General features: G+C 40.5%; 1 protein-coding gene across 10 annotated transcripts in view; it reads left to right on the top strand.

The window, feature by feature from the left end:
• NEO1 (neogenin 1) overlaps window positions 1-21716 on the top strand; it is a 187278-nt gene that overhangs the window by 37516 nt on the left and 128046 nt on the right. For all 10 annotated transcript variants that reach the window (XM_027465579.3, XM_027465578.3, XM_027465575.3 and 7 more), the window contains exon 2: window positions 17312-17629. In XM_027465579.3, coding sequence (XP_027321380.2) covers window positions 17312-17629 — 318 coding nt within the window. The remainder of the gene's footprint in view (window positions 1-17311; window positions 17630-21716) is intronic.

The following is a 21716-nucleotide window of genomic DNA, read 5'->3' as shown; positions in this document are numbered from 1 at the left end:
CTCGTAGGCTTCTGGGGTTGCTTAAATGCTTGGGGCTCAGATGTTGTAGGAACCGTCCTGGCTTTGGTGTTTGCTTCACAGGCTTGCAGTGTATCCTTGGAGTTCACAAGCTCTTGTCCCAGATACTTAATGCCCCCAATTTTTCCATCATTTTCAGCCGAAGCAGTGAGGAAAGCTTTGCTGGATTGCTGTGGCTGGATGTACTGGTCTGGGCAGGAGATAGTGTTCAACCTGAAACTGGTAAGGGTGCAGATGGGAATAACTCGCCCCTCCCTTTTTCTCCTCCATGTTTACGAGGATGAAACCACTCTTAATACATGCAAACCATATTTAAAAACAAACAAAACAACAAAACAAGAAAACAACAACAAAAAAGCTTTGGGAGACAGTGTAACAACACTTTAGTCTTGGCAGTAAGAAGAATGCATTGAAATAAGGGGACAGCTTCTTTCTGCACTTACTATTCCGTGATTTATATCCCCTCTTGGGCAAGTAAGGTAATAGTATGGTTTTGGGAAGGAGGAACCATGTAGCATGTATGCTGGGTGATTCAAAGCCAGACGCTGCAACAAACAACATTTTGCAGAAACAGCACAGGTTTTGATTTAAAAAAAAAAAAAACAAAAAACAAAAAACAACAGCAAGTTAACATATTCATATGAACATGTTTGTATATGCAGATTGGTGCTGTTGTTGAAGTGCATCACCCTGCAGATCCCTCTTCCATAAATGCTTGGTTTTGTAATGGGACCTGTAGCATTGGATGTTTGTTACAGACCTGATGTAGTGCTTTTACACGCTCTTACCTGGGCATCCTTCACGGGTAAAGGTGACACGAGTGCTCAGCTTTCTTGGAAAGCTGTGCTTCATCCTTTTTATAACCAAAAGGAGGTGTTCAGTAGTTCTGTTTTCTATTTGTAGGTCTTAAAAACCGACCCACTGCACACATTAATAGACAATTTTCTCATGGAAATATTTCCTTGAAAAAGGGAAATTACTCTGCAAGAAAAGATTCCCATTTGTGATAGGCATAACACACTCTGAATTGATTGAAATAGGGAAGAAACAACTTTTTTTTTTTTTTTAACTTAAACATAACTTTTGAGTGTTAATAGTAGACTTGCCAGGGACTGATCTAATTATTTGATTATACTGTGATTAAGGTGTGTTTGAGTTAGAAAGTTTCTCAGGAGAAGGTTGTGCAGGCTGTTTACATAAAACCCAGAACGGACATGGAGAATGAGACCAAAGGAATTTTTAGCTTTATAATAGTGTCTGACAGTGGTCAGTGGTGGATGCCTAGGCGGGGTAGGTCTGCCCTTCAGCTGAAAATGTCTGTGGTTTTATCTCAGAGGTAGTATTTTGGTGACTGGGAGACTTTACAGAAGAAATTCTTAAAGAATCTGGGAAAAGCTTTGCTTGTAGCATCTTCTGAAACTTGTTTTGTGCTGCAATGCGTGAGCTAACTTATTTCTGCAAGTTGCTTTGTATTTTAATGCCGTTCTATCAGCATGTATTATTTAAAATAGAAAGCTTGTTGCAGCAGGCAGCAACCGTGATGCAAATGTGAAGGATATGCTAAAAACCTTACCTTAATGCTAGCTGGAGTCCTAACGCAGAGGAGAAAACTACGCCTGGGAACACATAGCAGGTCATAGCAGAAAGGGAATGAGAGACTGGGATTGAACGGTGGTGGTTGGGATCCTCATGTTCCCGGTGTCCCCTGGTGCTGGATATGGAGTGGATTTGCAATTTTAGGGTGGTCACAGCTCACCCTGTGCTTGGGTTGTGCTAAGTGGCTGTAGCTGGTGCGTAAGTGGCCACAAACACCCAACCTGGTTTACACAGCAGAGGAATGGGTTAACTTCTGCAGTTTGGAGCTCAGCCAGAGTCAGGAACTGATGTAAATAGGCACTTGGGGACACTGGAGGTGGTTAGCACCTCTGCATTGAGGTTGAAGCCTTCACTGACTCCCCTGGTTGTTGAACTTGTGTCCTTTGGTCTCAATGGCAAAGCAGTGAGCTCAACAGCATTGTCAGCCTAAGCAAAACCGTAATTACCATCAGCAAGCTCAGCAGTCAAGAGAGGGTCTTGGGATTCGGTGAGGTTATGGTACGGCCTCATTTTCCACCAGGAAAACCTAACTTTTTTCCAAGAGGTTTTACAGAATCCTACATTGTGGGATGAGTGGAAGGAGCGCTCTGGAGAGTGGTGTGCTGCTAAGGGTCAGGTCTGCTCCTCCTGTTGCCCAGCACAACATGTCCCAGCTCTGATTTTCAGAGCGTATCAATGTATTGCATCTCTTCCTCCTTGCTTCTAAGTATAGTCACAAAAGGGTCGGGCACACTGCATAGCTTCCATTACTGGATTCCTCAGAAAACATCTTTCCTAATGCTGCCATTGCTGTGGCTTTGCTTGTGCTGCTGCTTGGGATTTCTGTGGTTTCAATGTGAAGGTGTTTAACCGTGGTGTGGTGTGTCAGAAATGACGCCGTGGAAACCAAGGTTGGGGGCATCTCTCACAGTGCTTTCCTGCTTTGGATGCTTGTTTGCCTTCTGTTGATGCTTATCCTTGGAGGTGTTTCCATCTTGGCTGGCCAGATGTGTGCACAGCCTGATCTAAACTGACCTGCTTGGAGCAGGTGTCTGGCCGAGGCGATCTCCAGAAGTCCCCACCAAAATTAATCCATCATTCTGAGATGTGACTCCTTCAGCTGCAGCATATGAAAAGACATTTGGAACTGCACCCAAACTGTGTTTGGAGAAATGTTATCAGCTGAAGCTTTATTTCAGACAGTAAGTAGTCAGCTAGTTGGATTCCCCTGTCCAGGCAGGTTAAAGAGCTTGTTGTCATATGAAGGTAAATGTTTGTCTTGTAAGAGCACTTGAAACCTGGCTGCAGTCCATGAATCGGAAGAAATGTTAAGTATAAATACTCGGTGTGTCTGTCTTCACTTAAAAGTTCTCTTCAGCAGCTTGTGCTTGAGTTCGCCCTACTCAGGTGAGCTTTTGCATCCCTGAATCAAGAAGGCAGAGCCAAAGTGAAAGGGTGCTATCAACACAGTCTGCGCAGGTTTTTCCGAGCCATCTGTTACACATCAGAAATGTGCAGTTGTCAGTGCTGGAGATGGGTGTTGCTCTGCTTCTGTGGAGTTGTTCTTTCTGGGGTTTTGTTGCCATAATCGATCAAATTAATATGGAGTCAGGTCTGTTTATTTAACAACTTAAACGTAAAGCCATGTCAGTCGAGTACTGTCCTCCAACGTGATACGCAGAGGTCAGAGCCGAGTCCTGTTTTGATTTTATTTGAGCTGAAAATTCTGCTGCGCGTTGAGCATCCTGACCTGGAGCACTAGCCAGGCAGGTAGCTGTCAGAGTGTGGCGTGCAGTCTGTGCGTGCCAACTCAATGCAGAGAGGGATATCGGGACCAGAGCCCAGTTTGTCAACGTGAAAGACTTGATTAAGCTGGAATGGGCTTGCTTGGAGCTTGCTTGTTTAGCCCAAAGCAGTCCGGGGGGTCTGAACAGGAGCCTGCAGTACCTGCGTGCAGCTCTCTGATCCTGCCCTCAGTCTGGGGATCTTTGCTGATGGGTTGTCTGTGTTGCCTCTGCTGGTTTTCTGCCTTTTTTTTTTTTTTTTTTTTTAAATGGGCCAGAAGGAATACAGCTAAAAGGAGCCATCTCTCAGGTGAACTGAAGGGAGAAGTTGTGCGCTAAACCCCTCTGGCACTCTTTAGTCAAATTATTGTTTAGGAGGTTTTAAATATTTAGAGGGAGAGATGAGAACTTTCACTGTTAGGGGGAAACTGGGGGAGGAAAAAAGGAATATAAGCTGATTCCTTCTAATGGTGACCTAGGAATTTGTTTTTCTTAAACATTTCTGACTAAGTAATCATGTAATGTCCGTATGTGTAATTTGCTATGGTAATTTGTTTAATATATGCAATATTAGTATTTCCATTTTTATGTAAGTTTTTAAACATTTGCTTTCCCACTTTGATGGAATAATCTTTATTACAAATGAACAGATCCATTTTTTCCTTACATATCTGTCTAACATTTGCAAAGCTAATACTTGCAAATATTTTTGCTAATATGTTTGCAAAGCTACAGTTAGGCTTTTTATTTTACTCTGACAAAAACTGTGCCAATCAAAGCTACAGTGCTTCATGGGAATTTAGGAGGTTAAGTGAGTAAACAAGCTAGATGAAAGCTTTTGTTTGTCTTTAGAAAATGAAACAGGAAGCTGTTTCATTAATACACTTTCAGAAGAGACAAGAATCTGTGCAAAGCTTTTAAAACTGGCCTTTCACTTCATTTTACTGTACTTTCAACTGAGATCAAATAAGGAAAATGACGGCAGTTAGACATGCTCCATTAGCACCACATGCTTTCTGTTCTCAAGTAACGCTCTGCGTACAACTCCGCTGCTTTTCGGGAAGGTGCAAGAATGCTGCTGTTTGCCCGTGTGCTTTGTGTCTCCCCTTTCCTTGGCAGATAAGTGCAGTTAACGCTACACCAGCCACTCCTCCGAGAAAGAAGTCAAGAATTGGGAGTGAAAATGAAGCCTTGGGCTATTTGTCTTGTGTTGTTTTTTTTCCACTTCTAAAGTGCTGGGTAACAGCTTAGTAGGAATTCGTTATGGAAAAATATCAATTGGGTAAAATAACAGGGCTGCAAAGTTGTAATAAAGGGTTCGTGCAATTAGATTTGTTCAGGGATCTGGTTTGAATACAATGCGTCGTTAACAGACTGCATTTGCCTTCGTGACTTGTAGCTGTTTGATTTCAAATATGAAAAAGTAGTAAACAATGATCCAGTAATTTCCTCTACTCCTTGTATGTTCGGTGCACTTGCAATTATTAAGTAGCAGTCAGTAAGACTTGCGGACTTTTTTTTATGATTCCAGACCACGTTTGTGCATTTCATGGCAAAAGGTCAGTAAGGCTTGCAAATACATGTGTCATGTCCTGGCTGCAGAGGTCTGAAGCGAGGTTAGTTTGCAGTGGCGAAGCTTCTCCTGTTCCTGGGCCAGCAAGTTTGATGGGTGGATGTGGTCCAGAGGCACTGGTGCAAAGCTGAACCCGAATGTGCTGCAGAATTGTGCTGTAGGTGGGTGTTCCCTGCTGCCAGGGCAGTGCTGGCCTGGCCAAAGCCTTCCGCTGGTCTTCAAGCACGATGAAATCCTCTAACTGCTATTGATCCTGACCCAGCCGAATTGTCTAAAAGGCATTGAATATTTCCGGGATCAATGTGCACAACTCACAGCTGAGGGGGGGGAAAAAAGTTGTAAAGTTGTAAAGCTGATGTATTGTTCAGGTGACACACAAGGAGAGTTTTATCCACTGCTTGGAGTTAACAACTCAAAGCTACATTTTTAACTTAGTGATGTATTTAAGTTAGCAGTTTAAACTATTTTTCTGATGGATGTCAGTCTGTGATGTAGGTGAGTCCTGTCCTTGTACTCCTGGCCGTGGCTGAAATGTTGTTCGTCTCTAGTTATCTTCTGGTTTTAGTAGTGGAGCTGATCTGGATATTGGGCTTTAATCTCTGCATCTTCATTATCTTTACATTATAACCCGTTCTAGATCTGCTAAGCTTTCCTGGAATCTGGTACAATCATGTTTTTGTAAGTTATTTTGTATTTTTTTCTATAGGCAATGCATCAGTGGTACTACTAAGATGGTTAATGGTTTGATCAGTCACTTTTAAATGCTTGTCTTGAAAAGCAGAGGTTTGAAAAATAATCACTATGGAGAACAGTGCTGGGTACACATCGCTGTATATAGTGTGCATTTATATACGGCTATGTACTGTGTGCTCTGTGTGCATAAATATAAATAAAAGACATGGAGTGTGTGACTTGATGTCACTTAAAATTCACCGAGGTGTTTTATGCAGGCTTCTAAATGGTTACTGCTTTATTATCACTGTCAATGTCCGGCTTCAGGAGATCACTGCCGCAGTCCATATCACCAAGCAGAAATTCACATTCAAGCGGTGCTGCAGCAGTACCCCCATAACCGTGTAGTGACTTCTGTGAAGTACCCGTGTAAGGGGTGGTGTGGCTGCTTCACACAGCTGGCTGTTTCCTTGCCTCACTCCAGTGCTCTTGCTGAGCAGTGAAGTAATACAAAGCCCAAGCAGAATCTCATATCGAGAAGCACTACAACACCTTACTGCGTGGTCTAGATGTAAGTCCTAATGCCCTTTCCTCTCTCCTCCTTGCTGCCGTATGCTCTGAGCGCTGTTAGGCAGCAGCATCCCACCCATGTGGCTGCTGCGGGATGTGGCTCTGCGCTCACCGTGTGGATGGGAGGGACATCATTAAGCATTAGTGGTGATTTAAATAGTTTCCAAGGGGTCAAAGCCATGCAATTTTCTGCTCTTCTGTTTGTCTACTGTAAAGCACCTGGCTTATTCTTCTGGCATCTGTTGGTGTTGAGTGTGTTATTTTTTTTTTTTGCTCTTGCTAGGGAAATGACTTCGGTTCTAATTACTGCCGCTTTTCCTCAGTGACCGTCAGATGCTCTACCCCAAGGCATTTGTCTGCCTCAGTTATTAAAATGCTGGTAGGGTCTTCAAATATGAGCAGGCTAACCCTGAATGTAAAAACAAACACGAAGAGATGGATGGGGAGGTAAAAAACACAGGACAGTGCACAGCATGAGCGGAGTGCTTGCCTGACATTCAGTCCGAGTGGTGATCTGATCCTGTCCGTGTACTGACTATCTGGGGCTTTTTGTCTTAACATTGATATTTTTCTGTTGCTAAAATGACTTTAAAACGTTAAGCATTCAGAGGTATGTGCAGAGCATAAATTATTCCCTAATTATATCTAGGCTGAAAGACAGATACTTCTGTCCCACTGGGACATCTTTGCAGGGTCCGGAGAAGCCAACTTGTGCACCCTGCATTTTAGAGGAGCTGCCCTTACTTGTATCGTGCTGCCAGTTTGGGGGTATTTTTTTTTTTTTTATCCTGGTTGTTTGGTTGGACCCTTCTCCATGTTTCATCTCACTTGTTCCTGCTGCCTGGGTCAGTTCGGAGGTGCCAGCAGTGCTTGCTGGTGGTTTCTTATTCGCCAAAGGCTGTTGAGGTGAAGAGCAAAACCCGCTTCTGGCTGCCAAAGTCCCTTGCTCATGAGTGTGAGATGCCCAAAGGGTAAATCAGGGACGCTTTGATATGTTTACTCTGTTCTGAGGTGCTGCCTGGCATCTGTCTCAACTGTGCTGTGACAAGACGCTGTGTGAAAGGGATTCTTTTTGCTCAGATCGGATGTGACTGTTCCTCTTTTTCCAGGTCCCCTTAGATAATTCTTGCTTGATCTAACATTAAAGGTATTTGTTAAGGGTTTTTTTCCTCTCGTGAAGTATGCCAGAGGTCTGTCTTTCTAAAGAGACACTGGAAATGATGTTCAGCAGCTTTCAGTTTGGTTCTTGCTCACATCTTTATTGTTCAACCCTTTTTTGACTTTAAACTTCCCACAGAAATCAGGCTCTCCTCTTTTCTTCCTCATACATCTTCCCGTGTGTCATTTTTGACCATTGTCTGTCACGGGAGGGCCCCTGACTTCGTAGCAGCGTTCCCCTTTGCCCTTCACTCCTCTGCACGTGTGCTTTGTGATCCCGTAATCGCTCTGAGGCGGTGAATTGGATAGGTGGGCTGGAGGACATCCACGGCACGCAGGAAGATCATTCACTGAAGTGCAACTCTTATGCATCTTTAAATGAATTTGCTGCATCGAATACGGTCTCTTGGGTGACCCATAACCTTGTTGGCGTCTGAGAAACAGAACTATTACTTTACCCTTCATGTAGCATTCTTGGATGCTGCAGCGTGTTTACTGCTCGGAAAATATTTAAGTAATTGGTTTCAGCAAATAATTCTCTTGTGATGTGTGGGGGATTTTTTCCAGTATTTACATTCTAAACCAGTTTGAAGTACCAGCCTGGTGGAAAAAAACAACTGAGGCAGGGAGTCTGCTGCCTGCTCAGCTGGGTGTGCGTTGCGCACCAGCAGGGCAGTCTGCGGTGGCAGGCAGGTCTGAGGCTGCTGGGGGTTTCACCAGTGAGGTGGTAAGGAGGGGAGGGTAAGATGGAGGAATTAATGCTAATTTTTAGCACCTTGCCTGTATTGAGAGCAGTATGTATGAAGTATGAAGTCTTTCAAGACTTCATTTTCTATTTTTAACCTCTTGAAAGGGCCACTGTTTGCTTTCAGTATGGCGCGTATCTGAAGAGAGGAATAGTGTCCCTGAGTGCCCAAAGACTGGAACTTGAGTCAGGGAAATCCATTTCTCCAGCAGGAAAAATGGAAATTCCTCCTCACCTGCTGTAACAAATGTGGCATTGTCGATAGCTAACATGTGGTAGCTATTTCTGTGGAAAAGTCAAAGTACTATTGTTCTCAATGATGAACAGAAATAAATGTTCTCTTTGTAGGTGTCTTTACAGTGCCCTCTAGTAAGTTTTTCTAGAAATGCTAGAAGGATCTCTGACCAGTTTGGGAAAGTAATGAAAACACGTTGCTGGAAGAGTTTAAGTAGGAGGAAGAAAATTGCAGGGGAATAAAAGCCCCACAAAGCATTCCAAAATGGGCTGGAATGGAGGAGAAAAAAAATATCTGGCATACTGTTAGTTTAATAGGAAAGGTAATCAGTCTGGCTTATTTTGACAGATGAGAATAAAGAGAAATTTGACATTGGGTGAAGGCCTTGTTGGGGGTAGAGTGCACGTGGTGTTTTGTGCTACGCTGATGGCAGTCATCGCCCTGAAAGTGCTTTAGTCTGCTGCGAGATCACGCCTTGAGCAGCTAATCCCAGGGGCTGCGATTGAGGTAACTTCTGTCCCTGGTGTTGAAGACAAAAAGATTCTTGCCTGATTGTTGTGCTAGCTTATTTCTGTCACTATAACAGTAGAGAGGGGATATCTTATGTCTTTTGTATCAAGTAAAGCACAGTACCATTTTAACGTCCTGTGCAAGCCTAGAAGGGATGTGTCAGGTCAGGGGATAAGCTATTGGAATGAGAACTGGTAGGTTTCTGAAATGAGAGAAATGGCTTTGGTAATTCCATCAAAAAAAAAAAAGATTTAAACTCTTCCTGTGAAACGATTATGAAAATGAAATTCTACTCTTAGGATATTCAGAGTAGTGCTTTCATTGGCTTGAATTTAAAAAAAAAAAAAAAAAAAAGGATGTATGGCATTAGATGGTCTGACTTGCTTTTCCTTGGGTAATTATAAAAGCAAAAGCTCCTTGAAAGGACGCTCCTTTCACAACAGGAGGGACGTGTGGGACACAGCTCCTAGATTTGAATCCTAGCAAACCCAAGGATTATTTTTAAGCAGCCTGGAGGAAACCTGGATTTTTGTTCTGAGCAGTTGTAAAGCGTTCTTCCTCATTGCACACCAGCAATAAGTGCAGCAGAGCTTGCTTCTAAAGCAGGGCTGGCTGACACTTTTCTGGCTGTGAGGGTAGGTTTAGGTCAGATTAGCAAACCCTTGCCAGGAGGTAACTTGCTGGCAGCACAACCATGGACTGGAGATCTCCTTGGTCAGGATTTTTTTTTATGGACATCCCAATAAAGTTGCAGCACCCCAGTAAAGGGGCATAAGGCTTGTGAACAAGCACTGCCACGCTGAGCCACTGGCTGTTTGAGGGAGCTGGGGTCACTGATCTTGGGGCAACTAGATCCAGCAACACTCTAGGTAGGAAAGTTGCTTCCGTGTGTTCAAAATTGGGTTAAAAATTTCTGACTCCCTTGACGTGGCAGAAAGGCCAGGCAAATGGCCCCAGCCATAAATATGTCTCCTAAGACGATGTTTGCTATTTGAAATTAGAATCTGTGTTTGGATTTTGCTGTTGATCATTATCTTGTTTTCCTTCCCATTATTTAATAATATATGAGGAGATGGTATCACTTACAGTAGGAGTGGTTAGACTAAATGCATGGCCACGTACTTTGCAAAGCTTTACTGCAGGCACACTGTTTGGATGCTTTGTTCTCAATGTTATTTCCGCATACATCTTTTAATGGGCCATATTTATTTATTTTTTGCTGTGTTTTATAATTTCCTGCTTGAGATCTTTAAGGAAGGTCGATTAAGATAAAACCGATAATTCGTTATTGAGAAAAAGGTAACTGGAAGTATAGACAAAGCTGGAAAAGCGTCTTTGCATACTGTAGTATGCTTTTCTTGAATTAATTCTTTGTTTATTGACAGAGCTTCCTGAAGGGCGAGTACACTCCTGCCTGTGCTGAAGACAAAGCCTTGAAACAAGTTTTCTTTTTCTCTTGTACAGATTTGTGTTACGATGATGAGTACCTTGACTTCTGTGTTCTCATTAGTACGTGGTGTCGAAAACCTGCTCAGCTCTACAGCTGAAGCCATTATAGAATGACATGCAGAAATGTGTAGCTTTTTCTCTATGTTGTATTTCTAGATGGATGCCTTTTGAAAAACACGGGAGCTAGAAGCAGAGCAGAGTTCTGTCTAACTGAAAGCAAATACATCTCCGTGTTGGTGACAGCCTTTTGGTATGAAGACACACACTGTTTGCGATGGCCTGTAATTTCACAAAACTTAATATTTTATTGAGAAGATAGGCTGAGAATACAATTTTTGTTACAGTAGCCCAGGCACTAAGTGTTCGCTCAGTGTCTATTACAAGAAGGCACCTGTGCACAGCACGGACAGACAACAAAAGGAGCACAAGGGTCCTCCTAAAGGGGGAAAGGGTTTTGTACATGCTGTTTCCTGTATCCCGCAGGAAAGGATCTGTCTTCCTACAGACCTGGGGACGTAGCCCCTTCCCTTGGAAGCTACAGCAAATCTGAGCCACCACGTCGTTCTTCAGTCATCGTTGCTAGCCCGCAGCGCTTAATGATGGTGGGGCGCTGATGAGTATCTCGCTTTGATGAATATCTGTTATAGTGTATTAAATCATTAAAAGAGGAAATCTGCTTGTACTGAAGGAGAAAGGAATCTAGTAAGTCTGGGGAAGTCTAGATTTATACGTGGCATTACTTATTGTATAACGTTACATCATTTGCTCTTCTAGGTTCCACTGTCAGCCTTCCTTTGGAATTATTAAAGCGCCAGCACGATTTACATTGTTCATCTGCCGTCATGGCTAGCTCTTATACTTTTTAGTTTTTTCTTGGTGCTTAAGTGCAATATTATTTTTGTCTCATAATTTATGGATTGCAGAGTCTTTGCAAAGAAAGCAGTGAAATTCAGTTTAGAGAATGCAGTTTGGAGAACTTGTTCTTGCTTTTTTTTAGTAGAAGTGAACTTCTGAACCGCCGTGCATGTGATTGGGGGTTGGAGGTACCATAAAAAGATAATCACAAGAAGTCATTGGTTGGCTGATGTATGTTGGTGCAGCATGTTATTTAATTTGGTCAGGTGATATATATTCTTCCAAGAGGGAAAAATACGGTATTAAGAGGAAAATCTATCCATCTTTACCTATGCATTAGTTCTGCTGTGGTATATTATAATACCATATATAAATATTGCTTATTGGGCAGTGCAGAATGTGTCTGTTGTCAAAGGAAAAAAATTTACCAACCTGCTGGTAATAGGTACTTATATTGCTAATATGTACTTTTATGTAGAGATTAATGGACGTAGCAGTTTATCCATATAGTTAATGTGCTTCTTAGCAATGAATATTTTAACAAAACGACAAAACAAGATCCTTGTGAGCTCTCGCTGGCAGTTTGCAAAGAACAATGTTTGTAGCATCTTCAATTAAAATACATTCGTCTAACTCTTGAAGATGGCGTTTTCGATGATCTAGATTAGGAAGGGCATGACATACTTTTTTTAGGGTTTCAAGGGCCAGTGGGAATGTTAATTAAATTCTGGTGAAAAGCCATTTAAAAGTTAAGTCCTGCAGCAAGAGAGCTTGGATCTTTTATCACTGACTTGCAATACATAAAGGCTCTATAATAGTTCCTGCCAGTCTGATTAGGACTCTGTCAAATACTTCTGTTTTGAACATCTGTTTTCAAGGGCACTATATATTTGCTCTTAAATTGCTTCAGAGCCTTAATTTGGAAGGACGAGTATCTTGTCTCCCAACTGATAGGTCTTTCCTCAACGCACAAATGCAAGAAATCTTTTTTTATCAAAGCCCGGAATGACTCCTTCCAAGAAGTGAATCCCTGCATATCACTGGAGTCCCATACTTCTGATGAAGGATGTTTGGTTGCCCTAATTTTACATTGTTGCCCTAATTAGGCCAACGGCAGCTTAAAAGTTCTTTGTTAAATATCTTTGAATTGTTTGCATGTGCTGAACTTGGTCTTGGCCAAAGCCATTTCAGAACTGTTGGTTAACTTTGGGAAACTGAGGAGCGGTGAGCTACAAGGAGGACTATAAAAACCCAAAGTATTTTAAAAGTTGGAAAGAGAAGGAGCTAGGGATGTGTAAAGGAGTCCTCTTAGCTTCAGTTCCTGGAAACATTCAAAAGTGAGTGAGCAAACACTTTTTTCTAACATCTAAGTAGCGTGGGTATGAGAGTTAATTGCTGTGGAATTGTTAAGGAAATACTTTCAGACCATTCTAGGTTCCTCGGGTGGTTTAAAAAGTTTAATGGAAAAAGTCATTGTTTATTGTTTATCCTGCTGCCACCATCCAAGAACACTTTCCTAACGAAGGAGGGAAAGCTGCTCTTCTTCCCTGTCATGAGATGGCTGTGGAAAGGGTTGGGTAAGAGAAGCAGTGATGGTGATGAAAGCTGCTTTGTGTGGGGTTTTGCACTTGTGTCCTGGGTTAATCTCTATTAGATGCCTTCCATTCGCAGCCTGCATGGCAAAGGAAGTGATATTTGTTAAATTTTCATGACATAAAGCTGAAAGGGAGGGGACAAGATGTTAGAGTTCAGAAATGGTAAACTTTTTTAGGGATGAGGGAAGCTTTGAGGAGCCAAAAGGCAGTTAATACAGTTAGGCAGGAGCAATCAGCCAGACATGAAATGGCGAAGAGCCAGCTTCACGGCAGTTTCTGAGGACAGGATCGAGAAGCTAGGAATGTAAGGGCTAAAGAAAAGACCAGAGTTCTTTAATTTAGGCTTTTTGGGCCAACGTTAACACAAATCAAGCAGCTGATACAAGATAAGCTCATAGAAAGAGGAAGGACTCCCTCCACAAAATCCACCAGTCCAGTCTTCAGTAACACGGTGTCATTAACTGAATAATCAGTAGGGTGATGGAGTGAGAGAGAACGGCTGGTTGGCAGCAGTAGAAGTTGATTAAACTCTTGTATGCACAAAGCTTTTCTGTGCTGAATCAAGGGTTAAATGAGCTCTGAACTCCCTTGGCTGGAGCATGGCAGCTCCACCAGTGCTTCTCTGCCGAGTGCCACAAACTCCAAACTGCAAAACCTTTCTTGGAGTACGAGCTAGGAAATTCTCAATGTGAGTTTAACTTTCTTTTCACGTGGGGCATATGTATTTACTAACCCTTTTATTTTTCATCCATTGCTTTGTGCGCAGGAGTTGAAGCAGCCTGTGCAGTCCTCACAGGGTTCTTGGCAAGAGCTCTTTAACGCTACCTCTGAAACCTGGCTGAGAATCTGCTTTCTTCTTGAAAGTCTCTGATCCCTTCTGTGCTCTTCCTTCTTGGTGTGCTCTCTCTTGACATCCTCTGCTCCATACTCTGCAGCTTTATTTCTGTGGGCACCTCATTTCTTCAGGGTAATCGTAGCCCATCAGTGGACTTGATCTGTTCCAACCATGCAATGAAGACGAGACAAGGCAAACTATTTTTTTCATCTTGATTAAAAAATCTTAAGAGTAGAAATAGGGCTCAGTTCAAGCTGGTTGCTCTGCTTGTGCTGACCTGCGGAATAAAAAAAGTGAGGTTGTGATTTTGAGGTGTTTAGGCAGAACTGACTTTTCTAGAAGGCAAGAGGAGCCATAGTTAGAACCAAGATGTGTATTGCCTAGTGTGCTTGGTCACAGAAACAGTGAAAATGAAGAATGACACCTCGGAACAAGTGATGGATCTAAGCTAATGCATTGAGCCTGGAAAAAAATGGGTACACGGGTGCTGAAGGGGCTCCTCTGAGTGAACTTAAGCTTACCTCAATGTAGACATGGCTAAAATTGGCTTCTGTCACTTCCTAGCGATTCCCACCCACCACTTTTTTTTTTTTAAGGTTTGAAAACTCAGAAAAGGCAGAGAAAAACAAAACTGTGCATAGTTGTATTTGTTCTGGTAAGGATCTGGAGCTCTACTGGAAAAAACAGAGTTTGTAAGGGAGGAAGTAAGGTTGATAGCTTGGCTTGGATACAAGGCTTCCTATTGGAAGGCCCCTGGCAGTAAGGCTGAATCTTTAATTTAGAGAAAATCTTTAGGTTTGTGGAATGGGGGATGAGATTATACTGGTAAGCATTTAGAAGTATTTTCATACTTCTGTGACCATTCTGCCACATCTGGTAGATTAGAGCCAAAACTCAGAACTCTGCACACAGAATCAAGGAGGTGCTCATGCATAGCTGGGTGCGTACAAATCAAAGTTACAGAAGCACATACAAACTTTATAATTTTTTTTTTTTTTTTTTGCTTCTTTATCACCAGGAAAGACAAAATCTCGAGGATTTGGATAGTGACATAGCAGATCTAATCTTGTCTAGGACCGGTACTGTCACTAGGGAAGTCTGTCTTTCTCTCTTTATCTTTGAATTCTTAAAGGTAGAAGAATATCTGAATGATATAACCTACAAAAGCATAATTTATCTGTTGTTTCTTTCACACTGCCCCTCCTGCCTTATCTTCAAGTTCGTGTGAATTATGAGGAGGAAAACAATAGGCTTTGTGCAGAAGGCTGAGCCCGTCTCCGAGGGGAGCTGAAGTCTGTTTGGAGATGAGGGACTTTCTGTGCGGTTCAGTGATAGCAGGAATTGCATCCATTTGTTAATTAAGGCTATTTGAGAAGGTAAATCTCTTAAAACCAAAACCCCCAAGTGACTGAGGAAGCTAAAATGCTTATAGGACACAGTCTGCCTTTATAGGCAAAGGCTTCCCACCTATTTATACTTTTTCTAAAAACACATGCATAGTAATTATTCCACCACTTACTGAAACATATGCATTTAATAACTAGATTTTCCTCATAACATTTTAAAGCATACAAGTATTGACCTTATTGTGAAAAGTGAAATTATTTTAGCAAGTATTTTTATGCCCCTTCCTGATGGGTTTATTGTGTGTGCATAAGCTTCAATTTGCATCTCTGCTAATCAGTTTGTGATACCTGTCCATCTGCATTTAGACCTTTTTTTTTATGATGCCTTTCGCAAGTGTTACATGTTACCTTTAAGTTCTTGGGAGAATTGCCTACAAGGAAAAATACATCCTTAATGTGTTGGGTGTTTCTTGCTGCCAGGTCAGGTAAACTGGTTGGCGGGTAGCTCTGCTGTACAAATGCCAGATAAAAATAATGCTGTTATTTCCTATGCAGGAAAAGAGAACAGGTTTTTATTCACTGTGATATTGTCTGAATATTCAACTTAAAGGCTGTATAGAATTCAGAAGCAACACCCCCGCTTCATGTTCAAGATTTTCTTTTCCCTTTTAAGAACTATAAAGAGACTTCAAAGCCCAATCAATTTTTTCCCTTGTTTTCTTTAGAGCACCTACTAACAAATAGCTTAATGATGAACAACACTTGCACTATTTTTAAAAGAAAAAAGAAACAAGAAAAGAAGCGATAGCCGTGTCATTGCCTTTTCAGTCTCTAAACAGCCTAGTAAAAAAAAAAACTGTTTGCAAAACTGTAAGGTTTTTGTTAGCTAAAAGCTATTTTTGTTTTCTCAGTGATTGTAAGTAGCTCTGTAAAGGGAATGTCACACATCCATTTCTATGTAAAGTCAAACTTCCTTTCTGTAGTTGTTAAAGAACATCCTTGTGCAGTACGTTTTCAACATGTGACTTCAAATTATTCTTAAAATTTTTAAACATGGGTAGTCCAAGCGTGTCTCTTCATGCTGAGAGTACTGTAGTAGACACTGTGCTTGTAGAAGATGCCTTAATTCATTAGGATCAAAAAGCATGATTCATTGATGCTTTCATTCACTAAACCATTCTTTAGTTGTTGCGTCCACTGAAAATAGTTAATTTCCAGCTCTTACAAAGAGATCTTGTCTAAGTTCATTTTTTTATCAGCCAGTTTTTGTTTCACGTGTTCCCTTTTTACAGCTTTCCTTCCTTATATCCAGATAAGGAGGAATTGGTGCAGCCCTGCGTTGTAGTTGAGGCTTGCCCCAAAATTTTGGAATTTTTAGAATGGATTTTTTAGCCCAATTTAACCTTTTACTCTATGCACTTTCAGTTTTGTTTTGTTGGCAGACAGCTCTTAAATGCTTCCATTTATATTACCATGATGTTTTGTACGTGTCCACCATTAGTCCCCAAATGGAGGAGAAGTGGAGCTTGCCAGCATATGAGTAGGGAACCTTGATGTTATTTTGAAAGGTTGGCTTTAAAAAAAAAAAAAGACCCCCCTCCCTTGTCTCAAATCAACATTATGCTGTTCTTCCCTGAAAGAAACTTTCCTCCTTCTGTTTTCCTTGGATGATTAAGTTAAGACAAGTCCAAGTGATACTAACACGCAATCTTTCTGCTTGACCAAATACACTAGAAAGACAGTAATTAAAATTCACTTCTTAATGGAAAGTAGACACTAATTATAGATGTCTTTTGGGAATACTTAAACTAGAGAAGTAATCATGTTTATCCTGAACTAGAATAGAAGTAAAAGATGTTTTATGGCTCTTGCATGACGTGTTAAGCTCAGAATTGGAGACTTTTTCTCTCAAGGGCTGAATTATTCTTAATGTTTCTTAATCTTTGTTACACAAAACAAATTCATACATTGCTGTTACTGGCACCCGTACCACAAAAGGCCAAGAAAAGAGTCCTCAGAGTATATGCTGTTTGTATAAATGTATTATTCGGGCACATAAATTAACAGCTTAAGTTTTGATGAGGCAGATTTCTGTGTAATAGGTTGCTCAGGACTGTTGACCACATCGATTCCAGCATAAACAAACCAGTATGTCTTAGGCGTGAAAGATTTGACTTCAGTTTCAAGAGTTCACTGGTATATGTAGTTAGCAGAAAATACTGTTGTACAGACCAAGGTGTTTCTAGGGCGATGATACTGCAAGAACTGAGTTGTCATGTACAGTTGAATATTTTTAAATGATGTGGTTTTCTGTGTTTTTTGTTTTTTTTTTTTTTAAAAAAAGGCAGAAGGCTAACCCCCAAATTGTTTCGTGTGCTCTATATTTTCCAGGATCCGTTGTGAGGACCTTCACTCCGTTTCACTTTTTGGTGGAGCCAATGGACGTTCTGTCAGTTCGTGGGGCGTCTGTTATAATGAACTGTTCAGCTTATTGTGAAACCTCCCCAAAAATTGAGTGGAAAAAAGATGGGACTTTGCTGAACTTGGTGTCAGATGACCGTCGCCAGTTGCTGCCAGATGGGTCTTTATTAATAAACAGCGTGGTGCATTCCAAGCATAATAAACCTGATGAAGGATATTATCAGTGTGTGGCAACTGTAGAAAGCCTGGGGACCATTGTCAGCAGAACAGCAAAGCTCACGGTAGCAGGTAAGGGTTTCTTTGCTTAGTTTTTTGTTTGTTTTAATGTGTAACTAACATTGTGATAATATAGAAATATGCTCTTTATTCCCCCCCCCAAAAAAAAAGCTTTCCACAAAAGCAGATGCATCACTTATCAATGAAATTGGGACTGTATGTGTTCCTTTTCCCTTTTTTTCTTTCAACTATGTGAATTTTGTCATATATTCTGTTCATGTAAGTGTCTTAATGTGTGGGTATTTCTCAAAAAATGCTGAAGATGAGGAAAATTAAAATGAATGGATTAAGAAAAACGTCAGGTACATCTAATCACTACAAAGATTTTCCACAGCTTAGAGTGAGCCAAAAATAAAATGTGGGCTTTTAGGCTTTTACTTTCTTTCTGTGTAAATACTCTTAAAGATAAATTTCTTTGGCTTGTATGTTGAAATTAATCTGCCCTCTGTGTCATGAAACATTTGGGAAGCTTCTAAAAGCTAGTGATGTGAAGAATCCCCAAAGAACTAGAAGACTGGTGGAAAAAGCGTGAATGCTTGGGCTTTGCCCTTTTTTTGTTGCTTCTTGAGTGTCAGGTGTGAACAGGGAAGCTTCAGAAATTTGAAAAGCAGGTGAATTTTGCAGGCAAGCACAAATAATTTGACTGGGAAAGTGACGTGTTTCCAGAATGACGTTTGCTTATTTTTGCTTAAATCAGGGCTCAGGGCTGTCAGGTTATGTAACTGTTTTGTAAAGTACAGCTGCAAGAGACTTAGAATTACCTTGTAAGAGTGAGAGTTCAAAAACCAACAAAAAAAAGGTAAACTAAAGTAATGTGACTAGAAAATAAAAAAGCCCGTGAAGCAGTTTTCTTTTGTTTCTCTAATGATGTCTGCCAGCCTTTCAAACAGTTTTTTTCTTTGCTTAATAAATGTCTCCAGGTAGTGAATTCTTCCTGACTAGTGCTACAACATCTCCCAGAGCTGCTGCTCGTTGCCATTTATATTCAGATGTTGTTTCTGTTAAGTTAGCTTGTAGCATTGTGAAACATAACAAATGCTGCAAATAAACAAACCTGCATTTTTTTATACCTTAAGTGACTTTCAGAATCTCTATTGAATGAGAAATATGTTTCTAAGTTTCCTGGCAATGAGGACAATAAAAGATCCAACGCTGATCTCAGACCATAATCACCTTCTTGCATTGCTGCTTGTGTTTAGTTCTGCTGCTTTCCAAGAGATCACTCAGTGTCATGCTTCTGTTATTGTTTTGGTCCGTATGATCATTACATAAGGTTACTGGGGTTAAAAAAAAAAAAAGATATTCCAAAATGCCTTTAAAACTTACTAGTTTTCCTGTATCAATGCAAAATATATTGCTGTAATTGGTAGTTTTTAAAAGGATGGTCTTCAAGACCCTTCTACTAATGAAAAATGAGCTCTAGTGAGTTTTGTTTTCAAAAAATGTATACTGGAAAACCTTAAGATATTGTCTAACCCAAGCAAATTCAGATGTTTACTACACGAAGTTTCTTCTCTGATACTGGCCTGCCAGCTGCATTAGCAGAATATTGGTCAATCACAGGGAATAAAAATTATAACCTTTTTGTTCAGGACTGGACAAAATGCTGTTGATGCTTGTTCTGCACTGCCTTACACCCTCCTGCTAAGTTTGAAACCTGCCCAAGAGCATCCTCTGGCTGCAGTGTGCTTAAGGTGTTCTTCTGCTTCAGAATATGAAATGCAGGTGTGTGAAAGCCCATTTGATAACTGAGTGCAGAACTAGAAGCTGTGCAAGCCCTTACACAGTGTTAAATCCTTCGAGGGCAGGGGAAAGGGTACCTTCGGAGGGTTTGTAATATTCCCTTCTAACTGTGCTATATTGTTTTTATTGACCTCATTTGGATTCTGCAGCTTTATCAGGTATGTTCCTAACGTTTCTTTTCCCCCAGCTTTGTTGTAATTGGAAGCTTTCGAGATGCATTAGCTGTGGGGATAGTTAGCATGGTAAAGTCTCTCGCTGGTCTCAGATAACAGTGGGAGGCAGCTCATTTTCCTCTTAATTGTGCGCTGTTATGTTGAATTCCTATGGTATGTGTGAATGTTGCACTGTGATGCACTTAATTTCTTTATCAGAGAATGTTACGCACATTTTAACTGCTACTTAATCATTAAATAACTTCATTACCTGAAAATGACAAATTCTGGTTGGTTAGGGAGGCCAGGGCATAGAAACAGGCAGTAAAACCAAGCAGTGTTACATCATTTTATTTATATATATGTGTGTGTGTGTATAGGGCTTGAGCTTTTGGTCTTACAGTTGTGCTGTTCTCCCTGACAGTTGATGGATAATGCTGGACAGTCTACCTGCTGTGAATCTCGTGCAAAGGTTTAACAGGTTTTAAAATTGTGATTAATTTTTGGAATGATTTAGAGTAATTGGACTCTTCTAAATCTTGAATGTCAGAAGAAGCAGCTTGTGCCAATATGACAACAGGTATTGATAATACAAGGTGTTGCAAGGTGACAGAGGTGTTTAGTTGACCGTTGCATGAAAAAAACAAACCCAAACACACTCACTACCTATGTCCAGTGTGTCGGACAGTGAGTGAATGCTTTTTGTTAGAGAACTACTTTCTTGGCTTCTTCCTTCAATTTATGTTTTTGACACAGCGCTATGAACTTGTCACGGCATGGGAAAATGGATGTTTGGAGTGCATTTGACAATGTGCTTTTAAAGAACCTTCTCCCTACCTGATGAGAAGCCTTTACTCTTCAGGCTTCTTCAGGTTGCAAGAATCAAAGTTTCTGTAGCACCTCTGTCTCCAAAAGAAGTTGCTCTTTCCCTTTTCTAAACTCGTTTCTCATGTGACTCAAAAAAAAATATATGAAAAACACTTTAAATCAGGATGATTTGTCTAATTTGAAATTGCATGCTGTTAGAATTTGATAGTAAGCTATTTCCCATTCTACAATAGGTCTGGTATAAAAGCTTTGATTTCTTTTTTTTTTAAATTCAAACATCGTGAAATTTGTTAGTTATCTTTAATGATCAGTTTGATCTTTAGTAATCTTGAGTAATGATCTTGAGTAATGATCTTTAATGATCAGTTGTTTCAGGAAATATTTGTCTTTTTTTCTATGAAGTGTGTTCTTCTATATTTGTTTCTTTTTAGCAAAATCAGGTTGACATTGTCACTGCCAGTATTTCTTTCCTTCTTTGTTTCTCATCCTCCTGCTGTGCAAACCCAACCACTATCATGCTCTAAACTGGATTCGTGAAACCATTTCTTTTTAAAGGCATTTTTGTTCTGTGTCTTTCAAACCAAAATATGACTGCACCAGCATCAGAGCAAGGGAGGGATTTTAAAGTGTGGCAGTTGCATTGCCCATCTAATTTATGGGTATTGCCATTATTATGATGGATTTAACTAGGGAAAGTCAAAGGAAATTGCTAATATATGTAAAGCCACAACATTTTTTTTATCAGTGTCTTACTACAGTGTGTTTTCTAATTGCTTTTTGAAATGCAAATCTGGCTTTGATACTTAAGTACCAGTTATGCCTAAAGAAGGGTAAAGGGTTGCTATAGCTTTTACAAAACAGATTTAAAAAAAAATACAAATTTGGGGAACTGTGTAAGTAATTCATCTTGGAAATATAAATTTGTGTATTTTAATAAAAAGTATGATGATAATAACTTAAAATGCCCCTGAGGTAATCTTTTCTCCCAGTCACTGTTTACTACTCCTTAGTTAAAGCTTTCATAAATCTTTTATTAAGAGAATGGGCATACAAAGAGCTAGAAGGTGTGAAGTGACAGTGGCAGTGAGTTTCATCATAAGGATTTATTGGTTTTACCCAGCCATTTATAGACTGTTCACTAAAACATTTATTTCATCCATTGTCTTTTTTTTTTCCCCAAGTGAATCCATCTGTTTTTTTTCTTCCATTTGTCTGCATTTGCTAATACTTGGCTTTGAGCTTTATATTTAATTTGCTTGGCTGTAACAAGTTGCTCATATAAAAGGCAGCTGTGTTGCTGCCTTACTATTAATTACAGGTATGACTGAGTTTCCTTCAAAAAACTCTTAACGTTAAATTATTGACCTTTTTTTCTT

Source organism: Anas platyrhynchos, chromosome 11 (genome assembly GCF_047663525.1).
Source record: "Anas platyrhynchos isolate ZD024472 breed Pekin duck chromosome 11, IASCAAS_PekinDuck_T2T, whole genome shotgun sequence".
NCBI classification, from domain to species: Eukaryota; Metazoa; Chordata; class Aves; order Anseriformes; family Anatidae; genus Anas; species Anas platyrhynchos.
The sequence above is the reverse complement of the archived record's forward strand: the minus strand, read 5'-3'. Positions and strand labels throughout refer to the sequence as shown.